This window comes from Liolophura sinensis, chromosome 2 (genome assembly GCF_032854445.1).
Source record: "Liolophura sinensis isolate JHLJ2023 chromosome 2, CUHK_Ljap_v2, whole genome shotgun sequence".
Lineage (NCBI taxonomy): Eukaryota > Metazoa > Mollusca > Polyplacophora > Chitonida > Chitonidae > Liolophura > Liolophura sinensis.
In genome coordinates, this window is record NC_088296.1 from 8,539,969 (window position 1) to 8,559,010 (window position 19,042).

At 40.1% G+C, this 19,042-nt stretch overlaps 2 protein-coding genes across 6 annotated transcripts in view; both read right to left on the reverse strand.

The window, feature by feature from the left end:
* LOC135462920 (uncharacterized) overlaps positions 1 to 6,886 on the reverse strand; it is a 35,675-nt gene extending 28,789 nt beyond the window's left edge. For 4 of the 5 annotated variants that reach the window (XR_010443506.1, XR_010443505.1, XM_064740230.1 and 1 more), the window contains exons 1-2: positions 6,777 to 6,886; positions 3,813 to 3,919 (exon numbers count right to left, since the gene is read on the reverse strand). The gene's annotated coding sequence lies outside the window, so the exon portion shown is untranslated. The remainder of the gene's footprint in view (positions 1 to 3,812; positions 3,920 to 6,776) is intronic. The other variant, XM_064740229.1, reaches the window with a different exon arrangement.
* A 6,327-nt stretch (positions 6,887 to 13,213) lies between these two features.
* Positions 13,214 to 14,269, reverse strand: LOC135462446 (uncharacterized). Its single transcript, XM_064739674.1, has 2 exons — positions 14,239 to 14,269; positions 13,214 to 13,893 (listed from the first exon to the last, which is right to left on the reverse strand). The coding sequence occupies exons 1-2, from the start codon at positions 14,267 to 14,269 to the stop codon at positions 13,214 to 13,216; spliced, it is 711 nt and encodes a 236-aa protein (XP_064595744.1).
* Between the last annotated feature and the right edge of the window lie 4,773 nt (positions 14,270 to 19,042).

Genomic DNA, 19,042 nt, shown 5'->3' on the forward strand with positions numbered 1-19,042 from the left:
CATAACCAAGGGGTTATGTGTGGCTATTTGCCAGGCATCACAAAGTCGTCATGCTCAGGTACAAGTATTCCTCTTCATACTGTAGTATTTTGTTTAGTATTTAAGAAATAATGTTCGCGTCAGGGTAGTCTAACGGTTGTTTTACATCAAATCGATGTGGAAGAGTTTATATTTTAGGTCGATGGCTATTGCAATTTAAATTTGTAATCACGCAATCTTTACAAAGTTGTATATACAATAAGCCAGCCACAATATATTGGCGGCAGTCAGACAATAGCGTGTGCGAAGAGAAAACATGAGTAAACGGACTGAACGTTATGAGAAAAAAATACAGTTTAACAAGGATAAACATACAACAAGGATTGGGAGTTGAAAAGGACGATCTACAGCCAGTCCAGTCTCTAGAAGATGTGAAGTTGATGTGAACTGTGTTGTTATTTATTGTTGCATTGTTGAACATCATTGAACCTGTTTTCAAATTCCGAAGTCCTTCACGACCTCGCCGTCCAAGATGAAGTGTAATTTCAAACCAAACTTCCCTAACTAGGGATTTAGGATTTGTGTTGGATAAAGTGGCTGAGGAATATATTTTCTGCAGATCTCCATCGGGTATGGGCTCACGATGAGTTGTCACACCTTTGCCATCGCCGCGTTGCCCCTTAATCAACCGGGAAAGAACATGGTTTGATCGATCATTCATCAAATTTATTGCTTTTCCAAAAGGAGGTGAATTCAAGTAACGATTTCTGCAGGCTCGAGTCTCAACGAGAGCTGATTTTGAATATGATTCTCCGTTCTGTTTCCGGGCCCCTGCGTAAAACCGACGAAGGCAACTGTCCTACTCAACAGCTGTCAGCAATTGAAATTCTGTTCACAGATGGGATTCTCTGAGCCAATCTGAAAACAATTCAGATACTTTAGTTGTGATACTTTAGGAGTAAAGGTATCTTTTCAGGTAGGGCAATTTTTTTCTATTATAAATAGTATTAAAGTTGCTGTGTCATTTTGTCATGATTTTTATTTAGACTCTATTTTTGTTAACTTTATGCAAATTTTATTTAGAGAATTTTCAAATATAGTTTGACACCACTAATGTACCCTTTATAATTTAGTTAATAATTATTTTACTTTATATAGGCCCTATTCAATGCTCGGAAATAAATTGAGGTTGTATTTGTTTTTATTATTTTATTTTTATTGAGAACTAGGACAAATCTAAGCGATAGAAGTTCAAACAAACCTTGGGATAAGTTGACTCCCCATTTGGTTTGTTTGTCGGTTGTCCCCTCAATTCGTTTCATGGCAAGATCTTGTAGCTCTTTTTCTGTTCTTATTTTAAACCTTGTGGATACTACCGATGATTCGACTTCTAGACAAGCCGCCAGTGCGTTGTCGTCGCTATCTCTCATCAAATCCTCCATGTCACTGACGGCTGTCAATTCATACTTGAACGCTGTTTTCGTGAAACCATTAATATCTCTTATTGTGTAGCATTCAAACGTCCCAATGGGTTTAAAAACATCTATAACTTGATACTTTTCACCTTTGAAATAAACGTTCGCTCCGACAGAAAAAAATCGCCATTTTGTCGTCTGCTTTATTCAATGTAAACAACAACCTCTATCCACCCATAGAACTACAACAGACCCGTCCAGAAGTCAAACGCTTCTGTCTCGTGATGGGGGGTATCTAACGACTGAGATAATGTGCACTTGGCACAGAGCCAAGCAGTGCGTTGTATGCAATAAAAAGGAATCAAAGGGTAATAGAATTACATGCAGGTGGACCATACTGGTAACCAGTTCCATTATATAAGTGTTTCGTCAGTGACTACACGTATATACTTACATAATGCGAGTATATGCAGCCAGTCAGCATGTAATTGTAATAAACGGACCTATATGAATGTTGGCACGTGCACAGCACAGTCCTAGGGGAGCAGCAGTGTTGAATTAGACACTTGACCCAGTTAGCTATCAGGCACTGAATAGTATGGAAGTTGGTTGAGGCCATGCTGTCTCTCCCAGTTTTGCCCCAAACCAGTGACAGCGATATTTGAACGACACTGCAAGTTTTAGTCGCTGTTACCGGTTTGGGGCAAAACCGGAAGAGACAGCATGGCCGCATCCCGCTTCCACAGACTACTGACTTGGACACATAAAGGAACACCTTGCGTAGACCTTACTCGCGCACACACAGTTTTGTTTATAAAGGCAAGGTTTTGGGTGTCCTAAAACACGATTAAACAAACTGACCTATACATGTCACATGACCACCTTGGAAGGAGTTCCTGACTAGGCAGATCTTTGTGCAAAGACATTTTATCTCGTAATTTTGGTTTGTTCAGTATACTAAAACGAAGTGTTTATGAATGTAAGGCTTCCAGGTGAACATAAGTGTATTTGTATATTTGTCTGGGATAATTCAAAGTTAACAGGCAGACTGTTCCACTGAACAGCAGCAGAGTATAACAAGCTTTTCTTAAGTTGTTCTGTGTGGGGGAAAGGCATTTTTACTTGATTGCTTGTACATGATCTTAGCTCATGATGGGGCTCTTCCCTGATTCGGAACAACTTCTTCATAAAGTCAGAAAAGTGGGCTTTTAAGGATTCGTAAACAGTGAGATTTTTCGGTACAGGATAATTTCATGTATAGTCTTTAACGTTAACATTTCAAAAGTTTCAGCTGATGACTTATTGTTACGTTTGCTTAGGATAAGTTTTGCAACAGTTTTTTTGAAGTTTATATTCTCGATCATGTAGGCCTTTTTAAGAGCTGCCCCAAATAGGGATAGCGCATATTAAATGGGGAAGGATATAACTGTTATAAAAAAATAGCCTTGTTTTAAAGGGAAGAAACGGCTTCTGCCTCATCAGTATTGACAATAGCTTAGACACAGTACTGCGCACTGAGTCAACGTGACTCTGCCTTGAAAGTGTACGGTCTATATGCAGGTCAATAAGCTTCAGATTTTGTGCATTCTTATTTGTCTGGCCATTGACCGTGACATTGAGGGAATACTGACGACAATTTTTTTTTCATTTCTGGGTAGTTCCAATAAGGATGGACTTTGTTTTGGACACATTAAGAAGAATTTTATTTCCAAAGCACCACTGATTAATAAGTTCCATATTAGAGTTTAACTCTGATTGAATTTCGGATAAGGATTTGGAAGCGTTGTACATTGTGGGGCCATCAGCATAAAACTCAGTGCCACAGCCGGAAACATTTAAACGACAGTCGTTTAAGTATATTATGAATAGTAAAGTGCCAAGAATAGAATCAAAAGCCTTTTTAATGTCGATCATGACGGAACCTACGATTTTGTCGTCGTCTATTGCTTTACGTCAATGTTTGGACATTTTGGTAAGAACAGTGAAAGCCAGATTGGTTGTCGTTTAAGAGATTGTTGTTAGAGATGAACTCATAGAGATGACTATGTGCGTGGCGTTCTAAAACTTTTTTGGCAAACTGACTGACAATCGTACTTCTGCGACAAAAGAAACCATTATTTCTACATCCTGATTTGCTTAGTCGGTGCCTTACTGACACTTTGAGCGTTTGAAATCTTAATGGCTACTTAAAAGGCACTGCTGCCTGATTCTGCTTATTATATACGGTAATTAAAAAGCCACACTTCCTCACGGCAGGTAGAATAAATTACTATCCGTATTAGTGTTGCATTTTTTCTTTACTTCGTGTATACTACATTGTCAGACTGATGTCTTCTTGCTAACAAACTAGTCATGCCGGTTAAATGTTGCTAACAGTATAAGAGATAGACAGGCAGGCGTTGAAAAAGAAAAACTCACCTTTGACTGGTGCAGTAAGCAACGTTACCATCACCGCTACAACGCCCGTCCAACGAACAAGATTTGCACACACAACAGTCATTCTCCAGTGTGTCACCAGCCTAAGTCTGTGAGTAAACATAGTTATATTTATTGATTTATTTTCTTGGTGTTTTACGCCATACTCAAGTATGTTTCACTTATGATACGGCAGAAATCATTATGGTGGGAGATCTTCCCGTGTGCGGTCGGAGAAGTTATATTTATACTTATTTTTACGTGCAATTATCTATCCAAAATATAAAATCGAGCTATTTCTATTCTTTGACTGTGCCTTAGCATAGACCCACAACCACATGTTATATCTGTAACCAATATATGATGATAGAAATAGAAATAACTATAGAAATAATAATAATAGGTGATTACTGTTACATTCCGCAAAACCCACATGCGGCTCTGGATTCTATATTTATTTATCTGTTTATCTGATAGGTGTTTTAAGCCCTGCTAAAGAATATTTCACTTATACAACGGGAGCCAGCGCCAAGGACAATAGGGTGTGGTTCGGAGGAAGCGCATGATGTTTTGCAGTTTGCTGACAGACCTTCCCACGTACTTGATTTCTATGAGTGTATGTGCCAAATGGACAAGATGTCATGTTTCGATGATCGCAGAATAAATTGTGCTAATGTGTCCAACGGTTACGCTTTTGTATAATATTTTTCTGTAATTCTAGCAAAAACACTTTTCTGGTGTGAGGGCTGTTCATAACATACTATTGCTTTTGAATTACATCACTGTGAGGCTATACAATCTCACACTAAAAGGAGACGAGGCAGCCATCGGGATATTAGCCCATGGTTGATACACGAAACAGCTCTAAAATGTAATATGAAAATTGTGCAATATATAACATATGGGCGTACATGTGGTTGTAATGAAATACACGGGGTTGTAATGAAGTACATGTGGTTGTAATGAAGTAGATGTGGTTGTAATGAAGTAATGAAGTACATGTGGTTGTAGTGAACTACCTGTGGTAGTAATGCAGTACTGTGGTTGTTATCAAGTAGCAGTTTTAGCAGCTGTATATATGTTACGACCAAATGAACATGCCCGAGTGTTCGTTTTGGTAAATTTGATCCTGTTCCGGACCCTTTGAAAGATTAGACATGCAGAGTGGTGTGCCCCAGGAACATAATTTGCACAAGGCAGGCATCTTAGTGATTATAAACTGTGTGCTAAAGAGCTTTTTGTACTTTGGCATGATGTCCTTCAGGGTCAAAAATAAATTGGTCTTGTTGTTTGGAAAACATCAGTTGTGCCGTGATACGTAAGGGGATACGCCTACATCAAGGAGAGTAAATCCAGAGCAGCGATGACAATGTGATAGCTGGCAAATGGCAACACTGCACCGGTGAAATATGGTATTTTGTCAGTTTACCTCAATTGGGGCTTTATTCGGCGCTTAGAGCATTTATTCATGTAAATACTTAAACAGTATCAAATTGCAAGCCGTCTATAGCACCATGGCTTTAACATAGCTAAGGACGGGTGAAGGAATGCAGTGATGTTAACTGAGGCCTAATAGATGCCATTGGTCTAGAATTATTCAAAATGCCAACTTGACGTTTCTTGGTAATAGTGCGGCGATGATCACTTGTTCACGATTTGTTTTTCGTGAATCCATTGTTTATGTTCCCGGATTGTCATTTCTGTGTATATTAATGTTTTTCTTTTTCTGAGCTGCACAATCTCCACAAAATAAAAAAAAAAAAACTTTTAAAACTGTGTTATACAAGTAGTGAATAACTCCATGCGACGTACAGTCAGCGTTAACACGTATAATCTGGGTTCAACAGGTCGGCATGAAGGACGGGATACACTGTATATACTTAACTAGCACAAACAAACAATACTTAGTGACTTTCTGTCAGAGTAATACGGCGATGGCCCAGTTTCCGATTTGCGGTTTAATCATAACTGACAGTTATTACTGGCATATCGATCGTGCTCTATCCTGTACACGCCGATTCGGCAATGGACCAAAGTTTCGCAATGCCGCGTCTTAACATTTAACAGATTAGTTTTCTGGGGTAAGCAACACAATCGTTGAAAGGGCGTATAATATGCTTCTCAATGGTAATCAAAATGAAAAAAAAATTTCAAAATAATGGCACGCAAAATGAAAAATTAATGACCTCAATAATTAACGTTTTTACTACAGTTATCAGGGTACATGTATATAGACTTTGGATATGCATAGAGATGTAACAAGAAACAGATCGGCGTCAACCATAGACTGGATATAGCTAAAGCGTTGACTCATGCGTGTCATAGTTATGTTACATTCGGACACTAGGTGTACAACTCAGGAAGGAATAACAGAGCCATGGAATTTTGTAAGTGTTGAAAGAAAAGTTTTCTTAGGAATGTATTTTGCCATATGAAGATATTTGACGTGATCGTCAACATTTTGAAGAAAATTGCCCTTTAATTGTAATTGTTTAGACATCATAGTTGCCATATGTAGGTCTTCCGGGGCATGTAAAGTAAAGTAAGACACCCTCAATTTTAACAGGATACTCCATAGCAAGATTCATTTCCCGTGCTCGGTCCGGTTTCCTGCAACCATAATATTAACTACCGTCGTGTAAGGGAAATATTATCTAACACAACGTACAACATCAATCAAATAAATCAAAAATACAGCTAGATTACATGGGTTTATGTCTGAAACGTCATATTTAATTTTATACGGGCAGACTACACGCCCCAATTTTAATCTCTAACAGCAGGATTCGGTCTCTTAAAAAACATTGCTGCATATGCGCTGTGATATATGCATTGGCGGCTTTTATTCTCTATGTGGTAGATTTTGGTAGGAGTCTTACAATATCCATTAAGCAAATGACCTACGTATACAATGAAATGAAAATATGAAATCATTGCATTAGTCTAAATGTTTTAATGATAACTTACCTTGTGCGTTAATGAGGGTTGCACGCAGGGAGTACGCCCAACTCCGCGCCAGGGACTTCTCAGGACCTCGTCCGGACAAACAAAAAAGCTGACACACAAATACATAGCCCGCGTTACTAGGAAGGTGTGTGTGTGTGGTGGTGGTGGTGTGTGTGTGTGTGTGTGGGGGGGGGGGGGGGGGGGCATGGGGGGGGGGGGGGGGTAGAGTATCCACGTAGCTTTGTCTCTAAGAAATCCTCTCTAGAAATCATAGACCTACATCCTTACGTATTTATTGACAAAGTCATGTTTTTAAAGCACTCAATTTTTTAAACATTGGAGGTCTCGTACAAAACAGCACCCAGTGCATTACACTTGTAGTCGAGAACGCTGAGTAATATCACCCCATGGTTCACTTATGCATGACGAACCGCACAATATATACAAGGTAGATGGTTATTGCAGGGCGGAAAATATTTGTAATACATTATAATTATGTAATATTCTAGCGCATGTGTCTGGTAAGCATATATCTAGCATGGTTTGATCGGCGGATTATACGATGGTTCTCAGTATTATCGCTGTCGACTGAATTCGTAGGCTTGGAACAGCCTAGAAGATTTGATCACGCGATCTTGACGCACGGTCAAATCTCTACACCAAAATGTAGTATTACTTTAATAATGACCTACGTCATGAGGGTCCTACACCAAACAGCAGTGTAGACATTTACACCGACGTTCCCTGTTGATACAAAAACACTGACTTATAATACACGTACAGTATAATTGCTCAAATGTTTCGTCTCACGATGGTATACCTGTCTGTGACCCTTACATTTTTTTCTTAACAAACAGAACGTTACTTATATGCTCAGCGTGGCGAAGTAATTCTTCCACTCTCATGCACATTTAGTAGCCTTTCCCCACTCAGGTAAAAAAATACCAGAAATTCTGAAGAATAAACAACTGCCTGGCTGCCCCTTGCAGTTTTCGCACGTAGACCCTTGATTAGGGTAGACGTGAGCATACGTGTAGCTTGTTAAATTTGACAAGACATGTATATATATGAACTCGAACATTTACCCATGTTTACCATGCTTCGAACCTAAACCGAAGTTAAGTTTTAAGTGTGGCTCAATCTTTTACTGCATTAGTAATCTAACTCTAAACATGTGGTACCTATTGTTCTAACCTACTTTTCTCAACTACTTTTTGATGTAGGGTCGGAATGGTGTAGGTCATTCAGTAACGCTAATATTCGAAGCAGAGATCTTCACTACATTTGGTGTAGAGCAGGACAGGCAAAGGCCATTGAGTAGCACTACTTTTCGGTGTTGAGATCTACACTACATTTCGGTTTAGAGCCGAAAAGATGTAGGCCATTAAGGCGCACTAAACGGAGTAGAGATCTATACTACATTTCGGTTTAGAGCCGGAATGGCGTATTCCATTAGGTAACACTACTTTTCGGTGTAGACGTCGGCGCTACCTTTTGGTGTAGGACCCGAATGGTGTAGGCCACTTAGTAACACGGCTTTCTGGTGTAGAAATCTACATTACACTTTGGTGCAGAGCCGGAATAGCGGAGGCCATTAGGTAACACTACGCTTTGGTGCAGAATTCTACAATCATTTTTGGTGTAGAGCCGAAATGGTGTAGGTCATTAAGTAACACTACTTTCCGGTGTAGATGTGTACACTCTTTATTGGTGTAGGACCCGCATGGCGTAGGCCATTATTAATATAACATTACTTTTCTGTGTATATGTCCGCACTCCTTATTTGGTGTAGGGCCCGAATTGTGTAGGGCATTAAGTAACACCACATTTTGGTGTAGAAGTTTGCACTACTTTTTGGTGTAGGACCCGAATGCCGTAGATCATCATTAAAGTAACACTATTTTTCGATGTAGATGTCTTGAAGTCGAAACATCAAGGTCAGAATCGGTATAAATTTAACAACTCTATTTCTCCTCGACATGAGTCTATATTTCAAACTGAACGTCGACTTGCGCGCAAATCATCCAAAAATGAAATGAAACTATTGTTTACAAAATTACCAGATTCACTATACCGACTTATTTATTTATTAGACTAGTGTTATATGCCGTATTCAAGAATATTTCACTTATACGATGGTGACAAGCACTATAATGAAAAAAATACCCCAGAAGGGAAATGCATCGCCATCCGCAGGATCTATGTGTCAGTTTAAGCTCACTGACCCCATTGGTGAAAGGCTCCTGTTTCATTATGTCGCATTTGCAGGTTAATCACCTCGGCCAGGGAGCCCCCCCCCCCCCTCCCTCCCACCTTCCTCCTTTACAAATCATCATATAAATTCGAATACACAGGGTTCTGTGTTGTCTCATAATGTCGGCATTGTCAGCTAGGGTACATGTATTGAGGAGAAAATATGCTGAGTTCGCAAATTTTATTAGGTACATGCATAGGATGAATATTGTCCATAAAACATAGAACAAACATTTCGCTCTTCCATGCGCATATTCCTGAGAAACAGGCTGTTTTTGGAGCGTTACATGGAAATATTAGCCTCGTGCATTTAATTCACACTAATAGTCAGCAATAATACTCTTGACAAAATCTTCACATACACATTAAAACAAACAAGGAAGGTCTGGCCGCAACCTGCGAAAGGTCGTGGGTTTCCCCCGGACTCTGTCCGGATCCCTCTCACCATAATTCTAGCTGCCTTCGTATACGTGTAATATTCTCAAGCGCGGCGTAAAACACCAATCAAATAAATCAATAAATAAAACAAGAAAGATAACTTCTCCCTGACCAACACCACTGGAAGAACCAAAATAAAACAATGATAGTACACCACAGTACTGTACACGGTAATGTTGCTGATCATATCCGTTATCATTTATAATAAACGAAGGTATATTCCACAACCATTAACCAGAGGAATGTGATGTGCCTTCTTGTAAAAGATGATCTATTTGAAGGCAAAGAGACATATATTACTGGAGAGCTGTTTCTTAAACCCACACTGAATGTAAGCTCACAAAGTTGTGTAACAGACATTTAGCTTTTCTCACTTCACAACTCGGCAGATAACCAAGTACAAGCATAGCATTGGTCAGCATCGAGAGCAACACAGCGGGTTTAAACTCGGTACATGTATACCTAAAATGCTCCCAAGACAGTCAGTTTGGTCCAGCAGATGTACCTGCCTTACTTCCTCTAACACTCTTAACAATGTTATTTGGTGTGACATATTCAAAGTTTAAGCATATTTTCTCCACCAGTACAGAAAAGGCGGGCATCCATTGCCGAGCTGGTTAGCGTGCTAGCGCGGCGCAATGAAGCATCATTGTGGTCGCTTGAATATTCTTGAGTATGGCGAAAAATTCCAATACAAAATCAAAAGAAGACTACTAGTATTCGTAAGATTTTTTTTGGCGGTGATCAAAATTCAACAACGAAAAACAATAGTATTTCCCCATGTAAATTACATATTTGAGACCAGTATAACCCCCAGTATAACGCTATATGCTGTGTTCAGTGTATGACGTTACATATGGCAGAACAGTTTACTAGTTTAAAGGTGATTACTAAAAATGCCTTGACAGACACTATTCAATGTATAGATATGCTCGTTGTAAGTTAACTTATGATTTGAACAGCCGCAAACAACAATGCCCAGGGATTAACGAATGTGCTCATAAAATGAACAGCATTATCATTACTAATCAATCAGCCTCATTGCATCCGATTTGTAGCACGTGCATTATTACGACAAAGTTGTAAGAAATTGTAAGTACTTTAAAATGTCATTCAAATACCGTAAGTGGCCATACACTACAAAATCATACAAAACTGTAAAATTTGACACAGTATAACGGCAGAACTTTGAGTACAAAAGTGGGCTGGAATAAGATACTTAAACTATCATACTCTGTACCAAGGTATTCAGAATCAAAAATTAGATTTTTAAATTGTGAAGGTAACACTAAAAGTTTCTTATCAAAAAGTTTATCATGATTAATACTGGTATTTCACTCCCCGAGAAAACCCAGATGTTGGAAGTGTTATGGTTCTTACATGTGGGATGGACATCACGCAGATTGTCAGTGAAAAGCTGTAGATTGTCAGCATAGACCACTGGTTGTAATGGACTGATAACTCCTGCTACTTTCAGTACCTGTAATTTCACCACTATGCAATCTCTTGTCATCATGTGTATGAAGTTTTATTTTGGGCCCAAGCGGGCCTCCTTACCGAAGGGGTCAGCAATTCAGCGCGGCTAAATGATCCTGGAGCCTCTCACCAATGCGGTCGCTGTACTGTCTTCCTCTCTGGCCGAACATGGGAATGGCCAGCCGCCGTATTGTCTTCCTCTCTGGCCGAACATGGGAATGGCCAGCCGCCGTACTGTCTTCCTCTCTGGCCGAACATGGGAATGACAACCTGCAGATTATTAGTCGGTTCCCACTGGCCCTGTCGTCGTGAGAGAAATATCCTTAAGTACGGCGTAAAACACCAATCAAGTAATTAAATAAATAAGTCAAAGTCCAAGGCATTTATAGACCTAGCAGTGAGATACATGTATTGCTACCTGCGCCTGTGCATAACCAGAAAGGTGTTCATGTGGGAATCCAGTGTGCCCTGATCCCACGGAAGGTTCATGCAGCCGTGGAAAATCCTTAATCAACTCACCAGCTTTACACAGCACAACAACTAACCCTTCAAAATAACCCTCAGAATACCAAGAATATGAGAACGTATCAAGAGTGTACACTTCTTAACTCCTTCTCGTTAAATCTTACTATGATGTAAAAACAACGGTCTGGATATGGGCTGAAATATGCAGAGCTTTTTTTTTCTCACTTCCCGCATAACCAACCAAACTAAGACACAAGACAAGCCTTTTATATCTCTCTAGGACATCTCTGGTATTTTCTCAATATATTCAGGGTCAAATCAGCCATTCAGTATTTATTGTTTGTGTCAGTTGCATGTATTTAGCGGTTCAGTGGCATAAACTGTGACACTCTCAAAGGTATGTTGTGGATGACCTTTATGGACATATGTAATTGATTGCACGTGATTATGTATGTACATGTATGTACTGGTATATGAGAAATAGAAAACGATCGGCTCGTTTAGATCGTGTCAGTGTCTCAGCCGTCAATTAAATCAATCTTAATTGACAATCATCTTATGTACGGTATGCTGCGTATATCCCCAACGAACCATTCGTCGTTGTGCTATGTTCAGTCCAAACAAAAGACTTCTTCTTAAAATAAGAGCCTTAACAAAAGGGAGTTCTACGCATGGGTGATTACAGACATTAACCCTTTCACTTCTCCATCACTACGTTTCTAGGCTAATTCATTACAGTACTGTGGCTATCCCAGGGATAAGCTCATGGACGGATTGTCACGGAGTAAGAGCTATAGCAAAATCGAGCTGGTCCCACACCCCTGGCTTGAAGGTAGATAACTCTTATATCACCCTTGTACATACAGGCTGATGCATAGGCTATAATAAAACCCTAGATTTGCATTATCCTGTTTAGAAATGAGCTGTGATATGTCATCAGAAATTTTGCCGTATGTATGTGCTCCGGGATAGCTAACCTATAAATTGTGAACTTGTATTACCATGTCTCCTGTCGCTTAAATCCGGATGCAAGGGACATTATTAATTAAGTTTAATTCCAAACTAACAGACTCAATATGAACGGTTGCAATTTGTCGTTGATTTCAAACTTATGAGTTCGTGTGAGCTAGATGACATATATTGATTGCCTGTATGTATAAAGCAGATATAGTTCATGTAATGTGACTTCCCGTCAACTTTGAAATTTCCCGTGAAATTTCTTTGAGCAGATCTGATATCTTGCAGATCTCACTGTGAAGTGTAATTTCACTTTGCATGGATTTCACGCTGTGCCTGGTGAAAATCATGAAAGTAGTCAAGGCACCTTGGTAAAAAAAAATCGTCAGTATGAGAGCTACATCAATATATGCTGAAAAAGCTATAAAAGTTTAACTGTTATGTGTATAGAGGTGGAGACGTGGACTGTCCGGGAAGAGGGCTGCAGAGATGAAATGTCCAGGAATAGTAGTAGAGAGGTTGTCTGTCCAGGATTAGGGGTTGAGAGACGGACTGTCCAGGGAAGAGCTGGGGAGGTGGACTGTCAAGGAACAGGAGTAGAGAGGTTGTCTGTCCAGGGAATAGGGTCTAAGAGGTGGACTGTCCAAGGAAGTTGTGGGGAGGTGGACTGTCATGAAATAGGAGTAGAGAGGTTGTCTGTCCAGGGAATAAGGTTGGAGAGGTAGACTGTCCAGGGAAGCGGTGGGGAGGTGGATTGTCCAGGGAAGTGTGGGGAGGTGGACTGTCCAGGGAAGCGGTGGGGAGGTGGACTGTCCAGGGAAGTGGTGGAGAGAAGGAATGTCCAGGAATAGGGATGGGGAGGTGGACCGTCAAGGAAATAGGGTTGGAGAGACGGACTGTCCAGGGAAAGGGTGGGTAGGTGGACTGTCCAGGGAATAGGGGTGGAGAGGTGGACTGTCCAGGAAAAGGGGTGGAGAGGCGGTCTGTCCAGGGAAGGGGTGGGGAGGTGGATTGTCAAGGAATATGAGTAGAGTGGTTTTCTGTCCAGGGAATAGGGTTTGAGAGGTGGACTGTCCAGGGAGGCGGTGGGGAAGTGGACTGTCCAGGGAAGGGGTGAGGAGGTGGATTGTCCAGGGAAGGGGTGGGGAGATGGACTGTCCAGGGAGGTGGACTGTCCAGGGAAGGTGTGGGGAGATGGACTGTCCAGGGAACGGGTGGGGAGGTGGACTGTCCAGGGAAGCGGTAGAGAGACGGAATGTCCAGGAATAGGCGTGGTGAGGTGGACCGTCCAGGGAATAGGGGTGGAGAGACGGACTGTCCAGGGAAGCGGTGGGGAGGTGGACTGTCCAGGGAAGCGGTGGAGAGATGGAATGTCCAGGAATAGGCGTGGTGAGGTGGACCGTACAGGGAATAGGGGTGGAGAGACGGACTGTCCAGGGAAAGGGTGGGGAGGTGGACTGTCCAGAGAATAGAGGTGGAGATGTGGACTGTTCAGGAAAAGGGGTGGAGAGGATGACTGTCCAGGGAAGGGGTGGGGAGGTGGACGTTCCTATAACCAGCCGTCAACCAAACTGAACATTCCGATTCAGTAATGGCTAGGCCAATCCCAACTGAGACAAGATTCGAGATACACGTTTGCATACCAGCTGTCAACCAAAGTAAGCATTCTGACTCAATAATGGCAAGGCCAATCCTAACGGAGACAAGATTTGAGACAGACGTTTATATACCACCCGTCAATCAAAGTGAATATTCTGACTCAATAATGGCTAGACCAATCCTAACTGAGACAAGATTCGAGACAGACGTTCATAAGTCAGCCGTCAACCAAACTAAACATTCTAGCTCAAAAATGGCTAAGACATTATTACCTGAGACAAGATTCAAGACAAACGTCCGTACACCAGCTTAAACAAACTGAACATTCCGTCCCAATAATGGCTAGGCCAATCCTAACGGAGACAACATTCAAGACAAACGTTCGTACACCAGCTGTCAACCATAGTGAACATTCTCACTCAATAATGGCTAGGGAAATCTTAACTGAGACAAGTTTCAAGACAGACGTTCGTACACCAGCTGGCAACCATGCTAAACATTCTGACTCAATAATGGCTAGGTCAAGCCTAACTGAGATTCGAGGCAGACGTTTGTACACCTGCTGTCAACCAACTTAACATTCCGGCTGAATAATGGCAGGGACAAATGCACTCGTGCATTAGTCGGCTGCTATGTCACCCGATTTCCGTTGTGCATATAAAACGGAATAAACAAGATCTTTGACAAGTTCCGTGTAAACACAGAAGTACCACAAACTTTCTAGACCAGTTGACAATGTACGAAAACAGGATGTAAGTTACCTAACCGTTGAAACGAGGAAGTACGACAAATCTCAGTTCACAGAGCTTGTTTTCCCCCATACTAACACAGGCATATGCCCGCCATAGCTTCATTCAGACGGACAGTATATACAGATGTTGGCTAAATTAGATGAAACGAATAAAGGTCAAACATGAATCGGTCTACTCGCTGTTGTTGCTGGATACAGATGCTGACGTTTGTAATGATTTCTATGGCCACATTGTCCAAGGGTAAGTATTCTTACATAGTTCTCATTCAGTCCAATCTAATTTTTTTTGTATATTACCATCTAGCAGTCAAACAGCCAAGATATTAAGAGGCGTAGCAAAATGTTCATAACACTGATTAACTATTGTGTGATGGAAATCAAAGATTTTTGCATTTATTATTTCCGTTTTCTAATTCCTGGCCTATTGTATGGGAGTTATTTTAGTGCTCAGTATTGCTCTAGATTCGTTTTCATGAGTTCTGTGCGGCGCATGTGTGAAAAAAGATACCAGAGGAAATAATTGTGTTAAAGCCGTAGTTTAATATCTGTGGCTTTCGTTTGACCTAGCGTTGAATTCATGAGGTGGTGTTCCATGTAATGACAACACATAATTTAGAATAATTCTAAACGAGCTATCTCTAAAAATTGCAAATCACATTCCTGCATTTTATGTTCACCTGCTTTACTTAAGTCACACTGCTAAGAACATACTGGTATATTTCCCTGGTCTCTGCCCAGTTTCCTCCCAATATAATGCTGGTCACTGTCGTATAAATGAAACATTCTTGAGCACGGCGTAAAACATCAAAACGAATAAATGAATCAAAGCATAAATAAATAGTACATATAAGTAATCCGTAATACCTGTAATCCGACAGCTTCGCTTTGATTGACTTTGAAGATATTTGAAAGTGTTTTATTAAAAGAGCATTAATGGCGATATTCGTATCCTACTCGCAGTCTTAGTCTCACTCGTCTATTCCAAGTCGACAATGGCAATGTAGAACAATGCAACCTACAGAATGTAATTAAACAGCACAGACGGTATAAAAGCTGACCAATGGTCACACATAGCCGGTGAATCACGGCCTCTCGTCACTTTTTCTCAGTTAATGTTTGATACTTACTGCTGATAGACTAATAGCTCTATCGTGAATTAGGATACATCCCTTGTCACATCCACAAATATTTTCTTTCCAACGCAATGCCAAATAAAACATGATATCACGCTGTTGAGAGTCGCCGAAATGTCGAGAGATATTGAGTGAAGTCCATATTATTCAGCTTAAGAGTTCAGCCCACCTGTTTTTTGTACTTAACTAGAGCCAAGACATTAACGTTATCTCCGAATAGATTAAAATAATACAATACAAATTAAAATAATAAAAATAATTAATTTCCGGTTATGCAGAAACTGAAAGTTAGATCCGTTGTGTGCGAGCGCAATTTTTCTCAGATGCATTCATGCACTATTCGGCTGCTATGTCACCTGACTTCCGTTGTGCATACAAAACGTAGTAAGTTCATGACAAAAGCTTACGAACACGGTTGCTGTTCATGCATGACCTATTATAGACGTTATTTCATTGGGGTTGTAGTGTCTGATGTCTTCCTGCATTATATTTCGGTGCAGCAGCACTTCGGCTGCATAGGCTCGCACTGCCACAAGACATAATATATGTACACACATCTAATGACACCTCGTCGTCGTATGACTGACACAGTATGGCGATAACCTCAAGCATACAAACATACATACATACTAGGACTAGGTAAAACGCAACGATATCCATTGCAATGCATAGACGTCATTTATATAGAATTACTCATAACGATGCCATGTCACCACAACTATTATTCACATAATATGTATACGAACGAATCAGACAGTGGGGGTGATTAAAGGCTAGCGGCAGAATCGTGGTGTGTATAGGGAAACAATGTAAAAGTATATACACTGGAGTATATAACCAAGAAATGCACTTTCCAAAAATAAACGCCAAAGAAATAATTATGCAAATTGTAAATGAATGTTTGTCAACATGTGAGAAGAAGCTGTCAGTTTCAGGTTTCAGTGATGGGAGCAATATATTCTAAGTAAATGTATCCAAAAACATCACGAATTTTTCTGGCAATAAACAGCAGTCATGAAACACTCACGGATTGTGTCAATATCACATGCAACATCTTACTCAGCTTTAAGTAGCTAGGTAAGCTCCATGCAGATATATATGCGTTCAAAGTACGGGTTAATGAAAACACATCAATCCGGTATGGGCTCAGGGTTAAAACGATAACACGAATTTAAGCTAAAATACACTTTTAAATGCGCCTGCATTATGATAGCTACCCTTATAATTGATAAATTAATTCACTACCTGCACTATTTTGATTTATCTTTATCTCATGACAGGTTAGCTATAGGTGCATATAGATGAACATGTTCAATTACTGAAGATACCACCGATACTCTGTCATCCCGTGCTTGATTTTCTTTGTGTTTTATAATCATTTTTTTTACGTCTGTTCGCTCCTTCACTTTATATTTTTCAAATTCTGTGCCGACTGCTATGCACGCTGTAAGGATGCCAGTCTGTTGGCTAGTCTGTAGTTTTCAAATTCTGTGCCGACTGTTCTGTAAGCTGTGAGGGTGCGTGTCTGTGGGCTAGTCTATATTTTTCAAATGGTCTAGCCTTATTTCACTTCTTTTCCCCTTTGACATAGTCATGTTTTTGTTTCAATTCCCCTGCCCGTTGTGTGTGGGGGGGAGGGGGGGCATTACCATTGCAGCTTCTCCGGCTACTAAATGTGGGACGAGACTTTGCGGGTATGGGACATCATGTCGCCTGTGTGAATATTGCATTTCCTGGGAATACAACTGCTTTTGTCAGAGGGATGACGGCGAGGAACAACGAACGCTTGGATCCGACCACACTCTGTATTACTGCTTGCGTAAGTTACAAACTATAATTTATTTATTTATTTGTTTATTTATTTATTATAATAATAATAATAATAACATTATTATTATTATAATATATTATTATATATACTAATTATAATTATTATTATTATTTCCACTTTGACGATGGCAATCATGATTAAAGGGTTAATAAAACCGAAATCTTTGGAAACCTTACGTCCGCTGTCAGTCAGTTATCGTCAATTTTGCTTCCCTTTAATATGTAGCCTAGCATGTACTAACACGTATCTACAGTCATTTTCTTTCGGGAATTAGAGTTGATTGATCTGCATTCTTCCTACGGCCCAAACAGGCAATAACGGAATTAATTATCCTGGTGGTCTAAAGTGATTAAAATTTGGTTTCATTTGTTCAGCTTTGACCACGGAGGTTATTTGTACCAATCTTATTTTTACTGTTATAGCTCCGACTTAAAGTCAAGAGGTATGCCAGATGCATTGTGGATTTCGCAGGTTTTACTCTGAACACTCCGCTTCCCTTCCCCAGTAAATCTACTCGCCGTTTTACAAGTAAAACAGTCTGAAGCTAGACGTTAAACACCAATCAAACACACAACCACATAAATAGCATGCAGTTAGGCGTGTTGTGACGTTGGCAGGGATATCCGTTAAAGCTGCTCTGTGGAGGATCTATAACTTTATACTGCGTTACGATACAGTTCACGTTGACGTTCCGGAACGTGTCGACTGTTAAAGGAACATATGTATGAAGCAAATGTTACAAAAAAGAAAAAGAAACACAAAAACGACCAAGCATGAGAATGACCATTCTTTACTTCCTTGTGTATGAGTGACCATAAAACAGTCACGTTCTTTTTAAAAATGTTTTCACGAAACACCTAGACATTAGTATGTATGAGAAATGCTTTGTACGCTTTCACTTGTCACACAAATAGACTGCTAAGTACGGAGGTATCGTAATAAAGGTATTATAAACTGATATGAAACACATGTAAATACCTCAGTAATTGGTATTGTGGGAGTACGCCATTTTTATCTATTGTGTAGATGATGTCGTTCTTGTTCCTAGTCGTGGTGTACATTTTTGAAGCTTCAAAATGCCTTAAAATTACTCTACGAAGTTTATTTCTTTCATATTATATTCTGAATGTTTTATCTTACAGAGAAATGCGGATATCTAGACACTGTATGCGCTGTCAACACCACGTGTTCATCGCAAACGATTTCATCTTTTTTTTACACTGGCAGATGTTTCTGTTCTCCTGGATTCAAGCGATCATTGTCCTCAGGACAATGTTTAGGTAAATACTTTTGTTTCAATATAATCATAACAAAGTGGCAACTAAGACAATCCCTAGCAAGATGGTTAAATCAATTTTAGGTAAAAAATGCGCAGTGATGTTAA

What these genes read in the sequence shown, in the direction of transcription:
- LOC135462446 (XM_064739674.1), bottom strand. Translation starts at nt 14,269, where the DNA reads ATGTTCAGTTTGTTTAAGCTGGTGTACGGAC. An exon ending in GTTTAAGCTGGTGTACGGAC is followed by an intron (nt 13,894 to 14,238) that starts GTTTGTCTTGAA and finishes GGCTGGTTATAG; the next exon opens with GAACGTCCACCTCCCCACCC.